Raw genomic sequence first — 20947 nt, 5'->3', positions numbered from 1 at the left:
CTCTTCCTGTAGCTTTTCTACAAAACGTTTCTTTTTTTGCAGATCGTGCAGTGTCTTGGTTCCTGTGGGGTAAATAAGTGTATACTACTAAATCCAAGAGGTCAGAGGCACTAGATTGTCTCAGGGGGCTAGGACTCAATTTCCTACAATGCAACCACAACAAATCACAAACAAAGGGGCATATTATCAAGGACAGGCGATACATTATCGCCGCTTTTATCGGCAGGAAACTGCAGATAAAGCAGCGATAATGGCCTTGATAATATGCTCTATAAATTCCAATTGAAGCCCATGTTAGATGTGTTCACATCTAACATGGGCTTCGATTGGAATTCGTAGAGCATATTATCAAGGCCATTATCGCCGCTTTCTCGGCAGTTTCCTGTCGATAAAAGCGGCGATAATGTATCGCCTGTCCTCGATAATATGCCCCCTAGTTTCAACTGGTCAGATGGGGTGATGCTATTTCCGGGTTTGTAAGTGACTGCTTCCAGCTCAGTTGCACCTGTTTCTGATCAGGGAGTCCACTCCTTTACTTTTGGGTCAGACACAATGGTGTCTTTGTGAAGCCTTGACAGTGCAGCAGGTGCAGTTCTTTTGAGTGGAAGCCTTCTGTGGTGCAGTCCAAGACTCCAGCAGGACAGTCCTTCTTCTTCTTTTGTTCCAAGCAGTGTTCTGAAGAACTCCTGCAGCTCTCCCATATTTATCCTACATTCTGGGCTACCCAGAGGGTAGGACAATGCAACCAATATGGGTAAAGTTACCTCCCTCTGCTATGAAAACTTTCTGCAAAGTGTGGCATATTTTTGACCCACAATGCACAGTTTCCATTAAAATCAAAATTAGAATATCTGTCCTTGGTGTGTCTGTCTGTATAATCTAACCCAAAGGTATGATTAGCAAATCACTACACTCACCTTCCAGTGCCTGCCCTAAACTAATTAGGGGGTCTCAGTCCTGTGGTATCTGTTCTCCAGAAAGCAAGTCCCCTCCCACCAAATACCTATATTGTTCCAGCCCCAGGTCTCTTCACTCCTTCTCAGGGTTGCAGCTTAGCTCAGGCTGTTGCAGGGCTGCTTTAGGTGACCTCAGGCTAGTAAGCTCTAAAACTACATTCCTGAAATTGTTATACCAAATCCGATGTTGACAAGTTGTCGTATTTATTGTAACAATCATTTTGATACTTTGAATGAATTTGCTATCTAGCACCCAATATAGCTTTTATTAAGGTCAATAGATCCTTCCCATGCTCGCCTATGGGGCTAGCAGTATTGCAATAGGGAAATGTTTTTTATTGTGTGTTCTCTATCAGGACATATAAAACTTATTTCAAATAGTCTCTGATTTTCATAACAATGCACCCTACAATTTATTTCCAAAGTCAAATGTAGACATAGTATTATTTTAAAACCGCCCCGCCTCCCAGCTGAGACGCCCTCGCCCCTCCCCCTCCACTCTCCACATATGACAGTAGTTCCCGCGCGCAGCGTTCACGCGCAGCGACCGCGCCCCATGCTCGCCGAAGGTGCGCCAAAGGTAAGCCCGTCTACGCCCGTCCGCGCCTGGACCGCGCCCAGCGCCAGACCCCCTGCTCCTCGCGCTGCCCAGCCCTCCCGTATTACCTACGATGCCGCCACCCTCCTAGCCCTTAACCCTGGTCGCGCCCCCACCTGCGTCCAAGCCGCCCCTGGACATACCCATGGACCTTTCTCCTGCTACTCCTGCAAATTCAGCGGCACCGACAACATCTCCGCTACGACCACACCACTGACCCCGACCCCAACCACCTACAATGCATCCTTCTCAACACCCGATCAGTCCACAGGCACGCCATTGACCTATGGAATCTACTAGACACCATTTCTCCTGATATCGCCTTCCTAACGGAAACATGGATGAATGCTTCCTCCGCACCAGACATCACCATTGACATCCCTGAAGACTATAAGATCACTCGCAAAGACCGTACCAGCCACACAGGAGGAGGAATCGCTATCGTCCATAAGAAGTCAATCCGCATCTCAACCAGCTCTGACGCCAACCTCGCCAACTCCGAACACCTTCACTTCCAGATCCACATCGACCCCAAAACCACACTCAGAGGCACCCTCCTCTACAGACCACCAGGACCCCGCGCAAAATTCAGTGAAGACATCACGGACTTCATCACTCCACACGCGCTCCCCTCCAAAGACTACATCCTTCTGGGAGACCTCAACTTTCACCTTGAAAAGATCAACGACCGCAACACCACCACCCTCCTGGACAACCTCGCCAACCTCGGACTTAAACAACTGGTCACTTCCCCAACCCACATCGCAGGTCACACACTCGACCCCATCTTCACCTCCAGCAATCATGTCTCCTTCAGCCACACTACGGATCTCCTCTGGACTGACCACAGCTGCGTTCACTTCACCTACAACAAGCCCAAACCCACCAACCACCTCCAACCAACTCTGCAAAGAAACTGGAACAAAATCACCACCGACCAGATCTCCTCATCGCTCCTTCTAAACACCCCAACCCACTCCTCGGACCCAAACCTAGCCGCCGCCAACTTCACCCTATGGTTATCCAACACCGCCGACACCTTAGCACCACTGAAAAAACGTCAAAGCAAACCTGGCAACAAGAAGGCCTCATGGTTCAACGATGACCTCAAGAAGTCCAAGAAACTCTGCCGCACCCTTGAAAAAGCGTGGAAAAAAGACCCAACCACCAGCACCAAGGACGCCTTCAAAAACGCCACCCGCACTCACCACCAACTAATCCGAAAGGCCAAGAAAACAGCATTCAAGGATCGACTTGACAACAACGCCCACAACAGCAAGGAACTATTCAACATCGTCAAGGAGTTTTCCAATCCCTCGGCCAACTCCAACGACATCACCCCCTCTCAAGCCCTCTGCGACTCCCTAGCCTCATTCTTCCACAACAAGATTGCAGACATCCACAACAGCTTCGACAACCAACCCGGAGCCCAACCCACCCAACCACTTGCTGAACACTCTCCCCCCGCGAACACCCTTAACAACTGGAACCCAATCTCCACTGAGGACACCATCCGCCTGATGAACTCCATCCACTCAGGATCCCCCACAGACCCATGCCCTCATCACATCTTCAACAAGGCAGACTCCGTCATAGCACCGCACCTTCGAGACGTCATCAACTGCTCCTTCAACTCCGCCACCTTTCCGGAAAACTGGAAACACGCTGAACTCACCGCCCTTCTGAAAAAACCCACAGCGGACCCCACCGAACTCAAAAATTACCGCCCCATCTCGCTCCTTCCATTCCCGGCCAAAGTCATCGAGAAAGCTGTCAACAACCAGCTCGCCGCTTTCCTCGAAGCCAACAAATCCCTCGACTCCTCACAATCTGGCTTCCGAGCAAAACACAGCACTGAGACCGCCCTCATCGCAGCAACAGACGACATTCGAACTCTACTGGACAATGGAGACACAGTCGCCCTCATCCTCCTCGACCTCTCTGCAGCATTCGACACAGTTTGCCACAGCACCCTTTTACAACGCCTCAACAACATCGGAATACATGGAAAAGCACTTGAATGGATCACCTCGTTCCTCACCGGAAGAACGCAGAGAGTCCGCCTTCCACCATTCAAGTCCGAGGCCACCGAAGTCATCTGTGGCGTACCACAAGGATCCTCTCTCAGCCCCAGCCTCTTCAACGTATACATGAGCCCCCTCGTGACCATCGCCCGCCAACACGACCTCAACATCATCTCTTACGCGGATGACACTCAACTGATCCTTTCTCTCACCAAGAACCCCAGCACCGCCAAAACTAACCTACACGAAGGAATGAAAGAAGTTGCTGAATGGATGAAACACAGCCGTCTGAAACTGAACTCAGATAAAACAGAAGTCCTCATCCTAGGTACATCCCCCTCTGCATGGGACGACTCTTGGTGGCCGGAAGCCCTTGGAAAAGCACCCATCCCGACAGACCACGCACGGAACCTAGGCGTTATCCTGGATTCTTCACTTTCAATGAACAGACAAGTCAGCGCCGTATCCTCATCCTGCTTCAACATTCTTCGCATGCTCAAAAAAACATTTCGCTGGATCCCCACCGAAACCAGGAAAACAGTCACCCATGCTCTGGTCACGAGCCGACTGGACTACGGCAACACCTTCTACGCAGGCACTACCGCTAAACTCCAAAAGAAACTACAACGAATCCAAAACGCCTCAGCCAGAATCATATTAGACATCCCACGCAACGAACACATCTCTGATCACCTGAAAGACCTCCACTGGCTACCCGTCAATAAAAGAATCACTTTCCGACTGCTAACCCACGCACACAAATCACTCTACGACATCGGACCAGAATGCCTCAACTCAAGACTGTCCTTCTACACCCCCTCCCGCCAACTACGCTCCTCCAGCCAAGCCCTCGCCACTGTACCTCGCATCAACAAGACCACCATGGGAGGCAGATCCTTCTCTTACCTGGCTGCTAAAACATGGAACTCACTCCCCACTCACCTTCGCCTTACCCAAAACCACCTAGCTTTCAGAAAGCAACTTAAAACGTGGATATTTGACAAGTAATCCTCCTCCCCCCCCTTAGCGCCTTGAGACCCTCTGGGTATGTAGTGCGCTATATAAATTCTCTGACTTGACTTGACTTGACTTGGCTCTAAAATGACACCAAACACCACAGTAGTGCACACCTAGGTGCATTAAGGCTACTGGGGTCTCTAACCTACATGCTGTGCCATATACTAGGGACCTGTCTTGGCCAATTAGAATTACACCAATTCCCGTATACCTTTAAAGGACAGAGCACTGACCCAGGGCCAAGTTAGCAGAGCCCATTGCACTTTCATAGTCAGTAACCACCAGCATCTGTCAATCAAAAATGGGGTGATCAGGAGAAAAAGCCTGACTTTCCCACAATGCATGAGTAAGTTTACCGGATGACTCCATGTCCTGTATTTACCTTTTAAAAATCATAGTAATATAATATCTTTAATCCTGCTGATTTAGAGAATACAAATTGACGAATGAACGAGGCTGCCAAATGAAAGTAAAAACTGCAGCATTATGACCCTGGTAACATATGTTTTAGAGGTGGATGTGCCACTCAAAGCTCAAGCCAAGCTCGATTCAAATGCTTAGCTTTCTCTCAGATCAGAGTCCTCCGGCAACCTCAAGCCCAAAACTAGATGAGTTTTCATAGAAGGGGATGTGGCCTGGTGGCTAAAATCTTGTTAACCCAAGCAAAAGTCTGTGCGCTGAAAAAAAGAACAGGTAAAGTAGTTTGTATCTGAAGTGCTCTTCTGTCCTTGGGCAATGTTTTTGGTATGTAAAAGTGCCAAAATAAAATGTGGATATTCCATGTCTCTAAAACTCTAATTTCATTCTCGAAGACCTAATGTCAAAGCATTAACCTTTGGGGGCAGAAAGAGAAACCAATATAGTGATTGAATTGCAGAGTGTGAAACAGAAAAATATGGGATGCTTCCCTACTTGAACACATTGTGTAATCCCAGGCAAATATTTTATTTCACCGAGCACACATTTTATTTTATTATCCCATATGGGAGTCAGGTATACTATATTCATGAAAATTAACTTGCCTCTTAGTTTACTAAAAACAATTTGCATGAGAATTTGCATTTCTCAGTTCTTGTGTAAAAACTACCACTTTTAATTAATACTTTAGTAAATGCTTTTTTAGGAACAGAGAGATCAATGGATCGGTTGTGACCAGGATTAGAGGCTGGCAGCTCCAATCAGTGGGGCACATCTTCAAGTGATCTCTGGTGCCAGGTTCAGCACTTACCTTGAAATACTTTCCGAGGTACACGCAGCCACAGTCGTTCATGGGCACGCAACTGTTCCCATCAAAAAAGAAGCCATCATCACATTCACATCCCTCAAAACACCCTTTGGTGCACGTGGACCCTCCAGTAAGAAGAGCGCAGCTGAGGGAACAAGTCGACGTGCAGAGCATGTAACGGCTCCTGGGACCACAGGTAAACGCTGCAGGGCAAAACCAAAATAAAATGGAAAATAATTGTTACCAGCCTTCTGCAAAACCATATATGGTCATACTTCTTCAGAATATCTATTCTGAATTATTATTAAAATCCCAGACACCTGCCCCTGTTATCGACGTGCGTCACCTGATACAACAAAGATATATCCATCCGTTAAATTCTTAAAGGAACACGCATTGACAAATACCAATACGTCAGCTAGTGGATGCCAGTTTTCTGACTCGATCAATGCTTGACTTTTTTTGGTTATATCTTTGGAAAACCTTTTTGTTGGGCTTCTAGGCACCATGTCAGCATTTTTTTTAAATGACCTAATGTAAAAATATGCTGTTGATCACAAAAAGCACACATTGCCACAGTCGTCCTCAGCACTGAAAGAAACTGCTTTGAATGTGGATGAGCTGCTTCTGGAAGGGCAGAGTTGTGTCCCTTATAATGAAGTTAGCCAATGGCTGAAGGGAACTGATCCACTGCCTCATGCGGTATGGGCAGAAGAAAAGGCATTGGCAAAACCAATAGGTCTAACCTTTGTAATATCTATTCTTTTTTTTGGAGTGGAGTGGCACAGAGTAGAGAGGCATTGAGTGGAGTGGCAGAGAGTGGATTGGCATCAAATGGAGAGGAGTGGTAGTGAGTAGAGTGGAGGATATTGGAGTTGAGTGGAGTGGCAAAGTAGAGTTGCATGGATTGGAGTGGCACTAAGCCTAGTAGCACTGAACAAAGTGCCATTGAGTGAAGTGGCATTGAATGGAGTGGCACTGTGAGGCATGGCATTGAAGAAAGTGGCAATTAGTGGAGCAGCAATGAGCAAAGAGGCATTGAGTGGAGTTCAGTGGCACTGAGTGGAGTGGTACTGAATGTAGTGTAGAGGAGTGACATTGAGTGGCATTGAGTGTAGTGAAGTGACATTGAATGGAGTGGAGTGGCATTGAGTTGAGTGACTTTGAGTGAAGTGGCATTGAGTGGAGTGGCATGAAGTTTAGTGGAGTGGCACTGAGCGCAATGGAGTAGAGTGGAGTGGTGTCAATTGAAGTGGCCTTGATTGGAGTGGAGTGTTGTGGAGTAGAGCTGAGTTAAGTGAAGTGGGGTTGTGAGGAGTTGCGTGAAATGAGTTGGGTGGCATTGAGTGGGGTGGAGGGAAGCGGCATTGGGAGCCAGGTTTGAATGTTGAGTATTGGGGCACTGAGTCGAGTGGCATTGTGCTGAATGGAAAGTTGTGTGAGTTGCCACTGGTTTGCCCTACAGTGCTTTAAAGCCTTTTGCTCTTCAGATCCAATAATAATGCAATATGTTAACAATTATCTTGACCTACCTCTGTGCAAACAAGTGATGCCTATGATCTTTTTATGATTTTTTTAAAGATAGAGCACTCGGGTAATTCCTGAGTAATTACTTTTCTGGGGTGGGAAGCACTCCAATTTTCAAAAAGTAGCGAATTATTGATTTGCTATGGATCTCAACATTTCATTAAATAGTGAAGATGGTGGTAAAATACAGGTATATTTGTGTAGAGATTGCAGTTTACGAATAAAGGCATTTTAGACTGGGAGGGACTAGTAGGCACTGGAGAAAAATATTGTATTGTAATATTTATTTAGCGCTTGCTTTCCCTACGTGGGGCACTGAAGTGCCTGTCTACATGGATAGCACTCTAGGAGGAATATTTACAAGTAGCCTCCTTGGCTTAACGCCGTGCTCTTCCACTTCTGAAACGCTAGGCCACACCATATTTACAAGAATGTGGTGCAGCCTTGAGTTTCTCCCTGCGATGGTCCTACATTTAGGAACTTAGTGCCAAAGCAGGTACCTTTGCACCATAGTGCAAGGGTGTCTGAGTTCAGGGGAGGATTGTTTGTGTGTAGGAAGGTGTCCCTACCTGCACATAAACAATCCTAAAATGCTATTCTGTCACTTTCATGTGTGCTGCTTCATGCATGTGCCAAAATGGAATTATTATATATTTTTTTAAAGATTGTTTATGTATAGGAAGGGACACCTTCCTGTACACAACCAAACAATGGCATTTTGCCTTTTCCATATGTGCTGTACAAGTCAGCACACATGTAAAAAGCTAAAACGAGGGGAAATAATGCATTTCTCCCTGTTTCGCCAACTTAAGACCAGGATTAACCTGGTCTTAATTTTGGTGCTGCCTCCTATGTGCGCCACCCTTGTACAAAGGGGGCAGCATCTAAGTGAATGGGAGTTGCGGTGGACCACCCACCGCAACACCCACTGCCCACCCCTTTCACGCTAAGCATATCGTAAAAGGGAGCTTTATGTACAAGACAGCGGTAAGCCACGTTACGCTGCCTTTCACATAGGGCGTAGCCCCTATCGCCACCACAACGTCGGTGAAAGTGATGTTGTTGTGGCGATAGGGACATGCACATATGCCCCCATACTGTCTAGGGTGTGTGGTTGAAAGAATGCTCTGTTTGTTTTGATCCTATGTTGGAAGTGTTTCACGTGGTGCATGATAACCACAGATGTTCGATTATCGTGCTATGGAATGCACTGCTTAGCAGCGTGATGAACAAAGTAATGTGAGAGAGATGTGCACAGTTTAAGGTTTTTTAGTAAGCTGGTATTTTTTCTTAGCTCTGCAGGTCTCTCCATGGCATTTCACTTAACTAGTTACGGCATTCACTACTCAGAATGCAATAGTTTTTGCAAAAGGATAAGAAATGCCTGGTGAGCAAAACACTCACTTTGCAGAGGTTTTTGGAGAGGGGCTGGGATGGGGGGCGCCCCGTTTGTAAAGATCCAGAAATGTTTAGGCTAATTCTTTTGTTTACCAGCCTTCCACATAACTATTTACTTGAAAATGTTAAAAAAATTAGGAATTGGCACCTAAGCAAAAATGTGTTTCCTTTCACTCCACCTGTTTTGAAAAGCTTAGAAGAGACAGGTTTCAGGAATGGACATATTTGGGTTGAGCCGTTTCCAGGAAACAACACTCCACATATTTAATGACATTTAAAGATGTGCTCTCTCGCTTAGTTTGATCTGATAGGAACAGAGAAGAATGCACCTGATGGTGTTACGAGATATAACCTTATGGAGCGCTATGCAAATACAACTGCTTTCTGTGTGTTAATACATGTTGCAGCCTTGTGTTTCTCCCTCGCTCTAGAACAATAACATCCATGGTTTCGATTTCAAGGAGACTCAAATCAAGATGGCAGCTTATGCTGATGATGTTTGTTATTTCTCTCACGACCGCAATCCTCTCTCCCGGCTTTTTTGGAAGAAGTTGATACTTTTGTGTCCATCTCGGGTTATAAACGGAACAAAGACAAATGAGAAATCCTACCTTTAACAAACCCAAGTATATTAAATATTAGGGCTACAATTTACTCCCTCTATTTCAGGAACAATATCACATTGTATGATTGTACACAGAGATTGTCCTCTTTAACCTCCAAGTGGCACCCTCTATACCTGTCTTAGTGGGGACGTCTGGACACCATAAAGATTATGCTTTCACCTATAATTATTTATGCATTCTCTAATATCCCCTTTTCTATTCCCTCTACTTTTTATAGGAAATGCAACTCTATCTTATCATCTTTTTTATGGAGCAATAAAAAATCACGAATGTCCATCTCAAAATTTAGCCGACCAAATTCAGAGGGTGGGGTTAATTTCCCTGATTTCCCCACTTATCATAAATCTTTTCTACTTCGCCAAGCTTCGAGGTGGCTCTTCGAGTCTCTTGTGGATTGTCCTCTTTGGGCTAGTCTTGAACAATCTTTCATATCCCCCTTTTCATTTAAAGAAGATTTGTCTTTCACGTGTAAGCTGCAATCCTTACCCACTCCTATAATTAAGCATACTTCCAAACTCATAGTACCTATCTCTTCCTCAGCACCTATGGATTGGAACTCTTTTCTCAATTCCACCATATTGAACAACACTTGCATATTAATACGCAATAAACCTACATATTGGAAATCTTGGAGACAATGAGTTCAAATTGAACACGTCAAGTATATGTCCAGCATGATATCATGTCTTTCCTGCATGCTAGTAGTTCCTTTGACTTGCCCCTCTCTTTCTGCTCCAAATAAACCGATGCATTTGTATTAAAATGTAATTCATTTGACATAGGAACAATTTCTTTCATAAAATCTACCGATTATCCATCATATGGCGGTGTATGTGTGAAAACATAAGCGTGCAAAAAAACTGTTGCAATGAAATTGCATAATTTTAAGGATTCTGTTTATAAATACGTTTAATCTACATATAACTCAAGCAATATTACATGATTTTGGCTAACACTAGACATAACAAGAATGTTTTCAATTATTTTTCAATGCTAGTTATAAAAAGCCCGATAGTTGTTGAAAGGTCGGGTCCATTCTTAGACTTTCTTGGGGTTTAAAACCTGATGAAAACACAGTTGAAAGTTAACTTTTTTGAAATAAAATTAGGACACCTAGATCGTGTGATGCTCAGTTTAGATAGATTTGGGTGTACCTTCGCATCTGGTATCAAAATATATTGTATGAGTCTGAGAAGTATACAACTGAAAAGAATCTAATATTAATTTAATAAATACAGTTTACCAAATGTGAAGTGACACTGTAAAAGCCATGCTATTTACTTGTTTCTAACTGAAATCAGACTCTTTTTATTGTTATCTCCTACCAAGTTTAGTCATCTTCGGTATGACACGAGCGAAGAACTTTTGATTTTTTTTTAAATCTAGGAGATTGCATTGCTTTTGCAACCCATTGCGACGCAGACCTCAAGATGTGATTTATCATGCCATGCAAGGCTCCATTGTGTGGGCCTGGGTTGCTTTATAAATCTGAAGTAACACAACACAGTGCAAATCACTGCTTTGCATTACTCTACCCCAGGGAGGTGTTCCAGTGGTGGTGCATGGGTGTTCCCATGCAAAACCCTTAGATTTTGATGCATTCTGCAGCACACATAGAAAAAGGAAAATGCTTAAAGAAAAAGGAAAATTCTTGAGGGGATTGTTTTAGTGCAGGAAGGGGCCTCTTCCTGAACAAAAACAATCCTGCATGCAACACAGGCACCTTTGCACCATGGTGCAAGAGTGCTTGTGTTGGTGCTTGGCAGCACGTTGTGCGCCAGAGCTGGGAAAAGGCAGTGATGAGCCATACTTTGTTAAACACAGCATATTCCTGCCCTTTCCCTATCTCGCAGAGAAGCACAGGTTATGTGTCACATCTTTATAAATATGGCCATAGATGTAAATCATACTTACTTAAAGGGGCTTTCAGCTAGCTGTCTTTATCCATTGGGCTTTTAGTGTATCATTCACTTTTTGCTTCTGCCCATCACAGACTACAGCATGGAGCAGTGGGTCAGCACACTACAGCCACTGAAAAACTTCACTTTGAGTGATTGCATTTTGCTCTATAACAAGGAGCACATCCGCACACAATGTTGTTCTCTTCAGTACGAGTGTTTATATTTGTACTTTATTACTTTGGTGCTAACTTTGTGTTTATAAGTCTGATGAAATAGTGGGAGGCTTTCTACTAGCTCAACATGTTGATCACAGGGCACATTCCTGTTTTGTCAGTTCTTGTCTTCCAGTGATTCCTTTAGGGTGACAACCAAATTGTGTCCATTTATTTTTGTTGTAATGTAATTGTTAGAAATTGGAATCTCTAGTTGGCAGAGATAGGTACCTTTGTCCAAATGGGGACCCTTCGTTCTAGTCAGGATAAGGGGTATACACACTTCAGATAACACGTGCTCACCCCCTTGGTAGCTTGACATGAGCAGACAGACTTATCCCAAACGCAATGTGTAAAGTATTTGTAGCAACACTCACAATAGCACAGTGATAATATCATAAATGGACATCACGCTGGTTTAGAAAAAAATAAAGTATATTTATCTCAACTTAAAAAGACTAAAACAACAAAAATCCAACATACAAGTATTGAGAAAAGCGATTTTTAAAAGGTTTTAGCAACTGAGTCCATAGAAACTATGGGTGCGTGATTTGTTTGCAAAATACCTGTTGTTGCGACAAAATTCACCAAGGCAAACAGCCGGAGCGATGGGAAGCGTCAAAAAACAAATAAATGCGTTAATTTGAAAAATTCCTGAGACCTTCAGGGATGCGATAAGTCTGCTGGACACAGGGAAGCGGTGCGTTGGTTCCGGTCGGTAAGGGGAAGCGATGCTTCGATTCTCAGATGACTCTGATCTGTGGAATATGCGTCGGGGAAACTTGCTGCACAGGGAGGATGCATTGAAATCCTGAATGCGTTGTTAAATAATGCGGCGAGTGGCGCTGCCCAATTTCTTCAGCAGCGATCCCTCGATGGGTTGATTCTTGCAGTGACGACTGGTGCTGCGTCGGTTTCAGCAGCGGGGTGGGGGTGCAGGGAGATTCTTTTCACACCAAGTTGTTTAGTTGGAAAAACTGTTGCAAGAAGAGCGATGCATCGATTTTCTTGTTGTTGCGTTGCTTTTCGTATATCAGCAGCAGAAACATCCTCCAGAGGCTCAACACATTCACTGGCACTTCTAGGCAGGTCAGAGCTCCCAGCAAGGAACTTCATGGGAGCTGGGGTTGAAGTCTTTGTCATTTTCCACAATGGTAGCCTCCAAACCCATGGGGTTTTGCTGCAACTCCATTTCAACCACAAGTTGGACCAAATATGGGACCTTTTCCACCTCCCCAGAATCAGCAAAACTTTAACAATCAATCTTTTTTAGTGTTTGGCCGCGGGCGCTCCAGAGGAAGACGGAGAAATCAACAGGCATTGTACACTGGATCCCCCCACCATCCCCAATGGGGACTCGGAGCAACAAAAATAAATCTCTGCAGCAGCCAGGGACCGGCACAGAGACGATCTAGTTGGCAATTTGAGTTTCCGGACAGTGACCCCTGAGGAACAACTAGTACTTAACAGAGGTTTAAGATGTGTCTCTACCTGTAGAGGGGATCCTTTTCTCGCAAGATACAGCTACATTTCATGCTGAAAGGTAAAGAAACAGGAACTTCCACGGATTGTGAGGATAAGAACACTGGCCTGAAGAAACGGTAGACTTTTAACCCCCCTGCACATCTAGTTCCTGCACAAGTTCAAACATCACCCTAAGTCACTCCGGTATAACCCACCGTATGGCCAACTTCTCTGGGTACGCGGAAACTGTTCAACCAAAGACAAGTTTGATTATTATGCCCTAGCTCTATTGGCACAGTTAAGAGAGAGGAAATACGAAAGAAATGAATATGGCATTCCCTCAAACGAGCTGCTAATAACAACATAGAGGCTCTTCTTGATCCACCAGTACCCAAAACTTCTATAAATCAGATCACGTTTGTCAATACCTCCAGCTCCTTATCAAGCAAGATCCAAAAGAGTGCACGCAAACACTGGCGTATATTGAATATCAGCAAGGTGCCGATCCCTCTACCACTTTTATCTTTCAAGAGAAGCACAAATCTACATGACCAACTGATTCACACTAGACCCAAGGCAAAAACGACACTGATTGTAGGGACTCTGTGGAATCTACCGACAGTCCGAGGGCACTTTCCCTGTGGATCCTGTGCTGCCTGCCCTCAGACACAACAGTCCACATCAATTGACATTGGGACCAACAGGCACTGGATGCGGAATAGATTCACTAACTGCAATAGTGAAAACATTATCTATCTTATCACATGCCCCTGTAAAGACCAGTATGTGGGCATGACCACCCAAAAGGCCAAACCAGGGTCTCAGAACACAAGAGTACCCTTTGATGTAAAAAAAAACTGGCCACGAGAATTGCAAGACACTTTTTGGATGCTAACCATCAAGCAGACGAATTCACGTGGACAATCTTGGAACAACCATTCATTCCACCACACATTACTGATATCTCAAAATACTTGATTCATAGGGAACAGAAATGGGTTTTCACTCTACAAAGTGACAGACAAGGACTCAAGGATGAGATACCTTGGCTCTCTTTGTGATACAGTAATTCCATCAAATTGTAAACTCATCAATCTGACTAAACAAGGACGTGATTCAATCCCTTGCTATCTTTGATTGTGTGCGTACTTACATGAGTAATGACTCAGTCTCTATTTTACTCAGAAGAGGAGAGTATAATTATTCAACCACCATTACATATTAACTAGACCCAATTTCCTTGTAAAACATACAGAGTTATGAACAGTGTCATGTTATCTTTTATTTTGATCATGAGATTCCATGCACTATCTATCTTTATTTTGATCATGAGATTCCATGCACTATCTATCTATATATACATGCCTCTGAGGCAGGGAAATGTAGTCGGTTGGATTACCTAACATAAGAAAATATGGATGAATGTCATCTCCCATGCATATCTGACCTTCTGATAACAAATTCCCAGCATGCACGTTAGATGTACGCAGCCTCACAACTGTGGTCGCTTTGACATAGCTCGATTTTTATGAGATTCTATTACAGAACCAGCGGCTTCGGATTATGCTTCTCTATTATTTACTGCAAAATCACAGCAGCCAATAAAAACCTACAATTAGTTTACATTAACTACATTGCCCATGATGCTTTCTCATAAGCCACGCCTCCACAGCCCATAAGAGCTGTTTACACAGTCCCATAATCCTCTTTCTTTTCTGCTCACAGCAAGAGCTAAGTGCACCTTATCATTCTCATTATATATGCTTTGTTTTGTGACTATGTCAATTGCTGACTATTATTCGCTTATACGCGATAGTGTAAAGGGTTGATTGCCTTCCTTTGGAGCAGGAGATTTTCTGAGCTTAATTGTTTTGGTGCTTCGTTGCCTTTCGCTTGCGCGTGACTTCACACTCGGTCGCATAATTGAGAGCGGTCACTGACCTTTAACTTGACATTTCTCTGATCCGCACTGTGAGCCATTTTTCCTCTGCAGTTTGTCCCCCATTGTGGCGCTTCTCGCGCTGGCATTTGGGCTTTCCTCATCCCCCTCTCACGCTGCATTTGCTGGGTAGCTCTCGGCCTACAAGCACCTCCCAAGCGCATGCATTTGGGCTACATTTGGGTTCCTTTTGGGTGCGCGTTGGGCTACGCACGCCAGTGCCGATTTTCGAACGCATTTCCTGCACTTCACCGGAGAAACCGCCTCTGCTGCAGGATCGCCTAATTGGCTGCAATAATCATTGCCAAAGCGGAGTGAGCACACACTCCTGGTATTATTTGCTTATATTTGGCATAGGTCACTTACCTTCTGATTACAGCTTTGCTGAGGGGGTTTGAACTCTACTGAGTATCTCTGTTTGTTTGTTCCTAGTGTGCTAGTGGGCTTACCACCCCGTACTCCTCCTAATGAGTATTAATACACTGTTGGACCCTACCTTTTGTGGGCCATGGAAGATTGGGTTAGATACCCTAATGAGGATGAGGAGGATGTTTATGATGGGCAGACTGAGACTGTCATGGAGGATCACCTGGTTAAGGCTCTGGACACTTCAGTCCAATCCTCAGTTAACAACGCCATCGAGAATATGGTTCCTCAGACCATTCATCAAGCATTGACAGCTGCGCTAAGACCTATTAAAAGGCAGCTGGAGAGCTTCGCAAAGCGCCATGGTTACGGCAAGGAGATGCCAAAAGTGAGACCTGAAGCTTCGGCTTCTGTTCAGTGTACAGATGCAGGGCGGAAATGACCACATGCGCAAGCCCTGTCTGCACTGCCTAACAGTGGGGCGAGAGAACACACTTATGCAGGTGACAAGCAAAGAGCAAACAAAGGGTGCACGTAGACATTGACACCACCTCTACTGGCACAGACACTGACACGTCTGAGGAGAAGAAAAGAGTGAAAACATCTACTCCGTTGGTTTCTGAACTTCCCAATACACCATTCACGTTTGATCCCACTGACATTATGCGTCCTCGGACTGGACTCCACCTCCTGAAGTTTCGGACTCCCTGAACGAAAATCTCAGGAAAAGTTTCCTTAAGGTGGTGCGTAACTGACTTCGGTCGGAATGTCCTCAACCCGACAAACCCGACAAAGTATCGGAGACTCTGGAACTGATGTGAGCCTTCTCAACTTTTTAAAGAAATTCACCAGGGACCCGAAGAGGGGCATAGACCGTGCTTGGTGTGGATGCCAAGACAAGCTATTGGATGTCGTGGGTCCTTTGGCGAAAATACTGGACAGTTCTACCCCTGTTGACCCAGACATCCTCGCGGGCTGGACCCAACGGGCAATATGTCTTTGGGGAATGCCAATTGCGTGTTTTTGGCTGAAAGGTGCAAGCTGCTCCTAATGTGAATGGATAACAACCTCACAGAGCTCTAACGCTGAGCTCGGGCCCTTGACCGACGGAAATCTCTTTGCAGATCGGTTAGTGAAAGACTTGTTTAAATACGTCGGAACATTTATGTAGCTCGACAAGGTGCAGTCCGGAGTCAAAAGAGTGTTCCAGCAAGGAGTTTTTACCAGGGCCGGACATGGCAGGGGCCACTTGTCAGGCCGCAACTTCAACCAAGGCTCCCAAAGAGTCGACTTTGGTCGCGGCAGAGGAGAGTGGGATTTGACGCGTGGAGGCACTTTCTACCCCTCTTGTCGCAGGATCAATCGATGTCAATTCCAGAGCGGTGGCAATAGAGCAAGCTTTCAAGCCCAACATTCTTCAGGTGAGTGTAGCGGACCAATCTCCTCTACCTTTGGGGGGTCGCACACAGCATTTTCTTCAGAACTGGCAGAAACAGACTCCTGATGCATGGGTGTTACAGTCAATCATGGGTTTTCACTTAGAGTTCTACTCCCAACCGTTTCAACACGAGTTTCCCGCACAACTCCATTTTTTCCTACAATAATGCAGTTTTATAGACAAAGAAATCGCAGACTTGCTGCAAAAACACGCGATAGCTCCATGCAACGAGGGACCTCACGGTTTTTGCAGCAACATTTTTCTAGTGCAGAAGAAGGGAGGTGGAAACAGGCTTGTTCTGAACCGGAGGGATTTCAACCAGTTTCTTACTTATAATCACTTCTAGATGGAAGGGATCCATCTATTAGCAGACCTGTTGCAGGAAGGGGATTGGCTAGTCAGTTTAGACCTTAAAGACGCTTATCTCTCCATACCTGTATTTCCTCCTCACAGGAGCTTCCTACAATTCCGGTGGAACGATCAGTGGTACGACTATTTGGCCCTTACTTTCGGGCTCTCATCAGCTCCCTGGTGTTTCACCAAGGTGATGAAGCCGGTTGTAGCACACCTACGGGAACGAGGTGTGCGGCTAATCATGTATCTGGACAACAGTTTGCTTATGGCTCGGAATCTGGTTATCCTACTACCACACCTGCAGCTCACGACTGCGTTGCCGCAGAGCTTGGGGTATGTGATCAATCATCCCAAATCAGTTCTTTCCCCGACGCGGATGATAGACTTCCTCGGCTTCACAATAGATTTGCTGGCAGCTCAGTTATGTCTGCCTCGACAAAGTTAAAGGATCTCAAGAAGGAGATATTAGCATTACTCAGCAGGTGTCTTCAGTCTCCCCTGACTGCTGACCTTGGAAGAGGGCTCACTCGCTGCATCTTGTGCTCTGCTGTTCTCCCTCCTGCCACCGCAGCCAGACATCTCGCGGCCGCCGTGCGGCGGGAGACTACACTCCCCAACCTGCACTGCTTCCAGCCGGAAGCCGACGCCGTTGTTCCCGCGCCCGGAGGCGCTTGAAATTACCGGCAGCCCTGGTGGAGCAGGGTGCCTTCAGTCTCCCCTGACTGCTGTCCTTGGAAGGGGGCTCACTCGCTGCATCTTGTGCTCTGCTGTTCTCTCTCCCGCAGCCGCAGCCAGACATCTTGCGGCCGCCGTGCGGTGGGAGACTATACTCCCCAGCCTGCACTGCTTCCAGCCGGAAGCCGACGCCGTTGTTCCCGCGCCGGAAGGCACTTGAAATTACCAGCAGCCCCCGCGTCGCGGGACGCCGGGCGAAGCCCGGGCAAAGGGCGTGCCCTCTCAGGCCCTCAGAGGCCAGAAAAGGCTGGGCTGGGCCACCTCACTAAGTCACTGTAATAGGTGATAGGTAATAGGTGGGGCTGACCTACTAATACTCATAATGGTGAAACGTAATATCAACAATGTGCCCAAGCATCTGAGAGGACCCTTAGTTTCTCCACCCTCTCTGGAAAGCATGTTGGAAAATGCTTTCAACATGGTAACAAACGAAATTGCGAATACCGAGAGGAGAATGCCAATGGGTCTCGCAAGTGTACTTCCTGAAACACCATTGGCAAACCCCAATAATACCCTCCCACTTTCACCCGTGGTTAAAGTCATGAAACCTTTACCAGCTAGTTCTCTGGAACCACCGCCAGGGGGGAGCAGTTCCACTATTATTATTGAGTCCTTACCAGATCTAGTTGTCCCCCTGACCCCGAGTAACAAGCCTGGAGGTGAGAAAAGAAAAAGAGGTGCCTCCGAATCAACGGTTAATAAGAGGAAGCAACCTGTCCACATAAACAGTCAGCCAACTCCACAGAGTATGTGGTCCAAAGGGAACAAAGAACTACCGGGGAGCTGCGCTGACACGATCGAGTCTACATCACATGACGACGTGGTTCTTGTTGCATCCCCAACAACCCCTGTAAACGATGGCCACACCTCTACTTGCACACAGACTGAGTCACTACTCGACAGCATCAGCCAACCAAAGACTAATGGGAATCTCATTGAGACTATCGTAGACACTATTTTTAAACAAATGGAAAGTCAAATGATCAAGCAATTTAATATTATTTTTAAAAGATTAGATAGGCTGGAAAACCTTGTAAAAAAGGAAGACGCAAAAAAGAAGGGGCTGATTAGTCTTGACCTATTGAGGGGAGAGCGTCTAGTGAAAGACATAGAGTCTGCCTGTAAGGTTAACAGGGGTGCAGGGCCCAAGACTCCAAGCAGTAGCTTATCTACACCTACTACTGCTGCTACTACTGCTGCACCTAGGAGTAATACTGCAGGGAAAATCCCAACTGTCACGAAACCACAGCACACCTCGGTCATGGCAGCTGGACCCTCCAGTGCTACCGGTACGGTTAGTGGCTTGTTAAAGGATGTCCCCACTCCTACTATCTCCAAATCATGGGCATTAACTACCACTGCCCCTGATAAGGGGCCCGCTGCGATAACAAGGCCCACAAAATCCCTGGAACCTGCCCTGCACTTACCGCAGGATGCATGCTCATATGTGTTAGTTTTAGCAGGTGCCCCACCGCTTAAAGAAGGCCAAGGTGAGTTTTGGGTCCAGTTAAATAACAAATGTATAGACTGGCTGTGCAAACATAAAGGGGTAGGCCATGACATTTCTAATGAAATTTTGTCAGTACGCTGAGTAAGTTGGATTGGTCCCTTATTTAAGAACATTAACGGCGACTGCATTGTGATTAATTTCCGCCACCCTGGTACAGCCAAATACATATTCAACAACAATAATATCTACCCTGGCCCATCAACTATCATAGCTCCACTTCCATTAGGCTATTTTTTTAGGCCCCCCCAGCGATCATTTAATCAAGACCCACCACTTTATCCTTTGTATAATAGATTTAGCGTTTTATCTGAGATGAGCAGTTTTGCATGAGCACTATCATCCATCCTCCTGGATACAACACCTAATGACCAGCTGTATATAATTGATTCCATAGCTGAAACGCCAATTTGCCCTAACGCAATGGTGCCCAATGATTTAGGAGTACCTGTATTACCAACCACACATTTAACATTTTCCCAGGACATCAATACCCCAACAACCTCTGATGACCTGACCATATTGAGTTGGAATATCGCTGGTCTTAACGCTAAAACACAAATTAAGGAGTGGACAGAGTGGGTTATTAATTCCGATGTCCTGATGTTTCAGGAGACTTGGTGTACTAGCCCCCTACTTCAAGAAGGGTACAGCTGTTATAATCAGATTGTACCCGTCCCGGCCATGGGCCGTCCAAGTGGGGGACTATCCATTTGGGCCAAGATCACGGCAGGAGTCAAAATTGAAACATTACCTGTTAATGACAAGACCTTTCAGGCGTTGATACATATTAGTAGGATAAAACTATGTCTAATCAATTTTTATAATAATGATTTCACAACCCATCCCAACGCCAATTTTATAAGATTATTCGATTTTATTGACAAAATTGTTGAGGAACACAAATATGGTAATTTTGACGGCATTTGTATAGGGGGCGACTTTAATGCCCATATTTACCCAAGAACCCCTAGCTGTAAAAGAGGAGTAGAACTGCTTGACCATTTAGCCTCACGTGATTTCGTTAACGCTATGGAGAAGGCAAATATCAACGGGACCGATGAACCTGTGGCCACTTATGTAGGGCGAGGGTGCTTAAGCGCAATAGACTTTGTATTCATATCCTCTCTTTTAGGAGATCTCCTATTAACGGCCAAGGTTGGTAATGTTCCTTATAGTGATCACTATCCGATTTGAATTATATTCAAATCCATCAAAAAGTAGGGGAACAAGAGAGAAATTGGGGCACAAAATTTAGCGGCATCCACAGACAATCTCAGGGTGGTCTGTAGGGGGGTCGATAATAAGGGAGTCTTAACTCGCACCATTAAAAAGCACCCCCAATTAGTGTCAGTTATTTATCCACCGACAGTCTGGAACATGTCATCATCGAGGCCTTTACGGGCCTCTGTAAGGCTATAAAAATGGAGATTTCCAAACCAGCTCGAACCACCAATCATATACAACCGAGGTGGTTCGACTCCTTATGCTCTAAAGCCAACCTGGAACTAAGGGCTGCCCTCACAGCGGCCCCACGAGATCAGTCTGCTGTGAGGAGACTGAGGGCTAGTTATAAGCATACTATTAAAATAAGATCAGAGGAGCTACTAAGAGAGCATTGGGACTCTCTCATGCGTTTTGCGTCTCAGAGGTACGTTAC

At 45.5% G+C, this 20947-nt stretch overlaps 1 protein-coding gene across 1 annotated transcript in view; it reads right to left on the bottom strand.

Annotated features, from left to right (window-relative positions):
• The window catches only part of LOC147701265 (IgGFc-binding protein-like), a 441798-nt gene that overhangs the window by 104867 nt on the left and 315984 nt on the right, over positions 1-20947 (bottom strand). Inside the window, 1 exon segment of the mRNA XM_086929330.1 lies at positions 5824-6023. Coding sequence (XP_086785456.1) covers positions 5824-6023 — 200 coding nt within the window.

This window comes from Lissotriton vulgaris, chromosome 7, assembly GCF_964263255.1.
Source record: "Lissotriton vulgaris chromosome 7, aLisVul1.2, whole genome shotgun sequence".
Taxonomy (NCBI): Eukaryota; Metazoa; Chordata; class Amphibia; order Caudata; family Salamandridae; genus Lissotriton; species Lissotriton vulgaris.
Note: the sequence above shows the minus strand (reverse complement) of the source record. Positions and strands in the feature narration are given on the sequence as shown.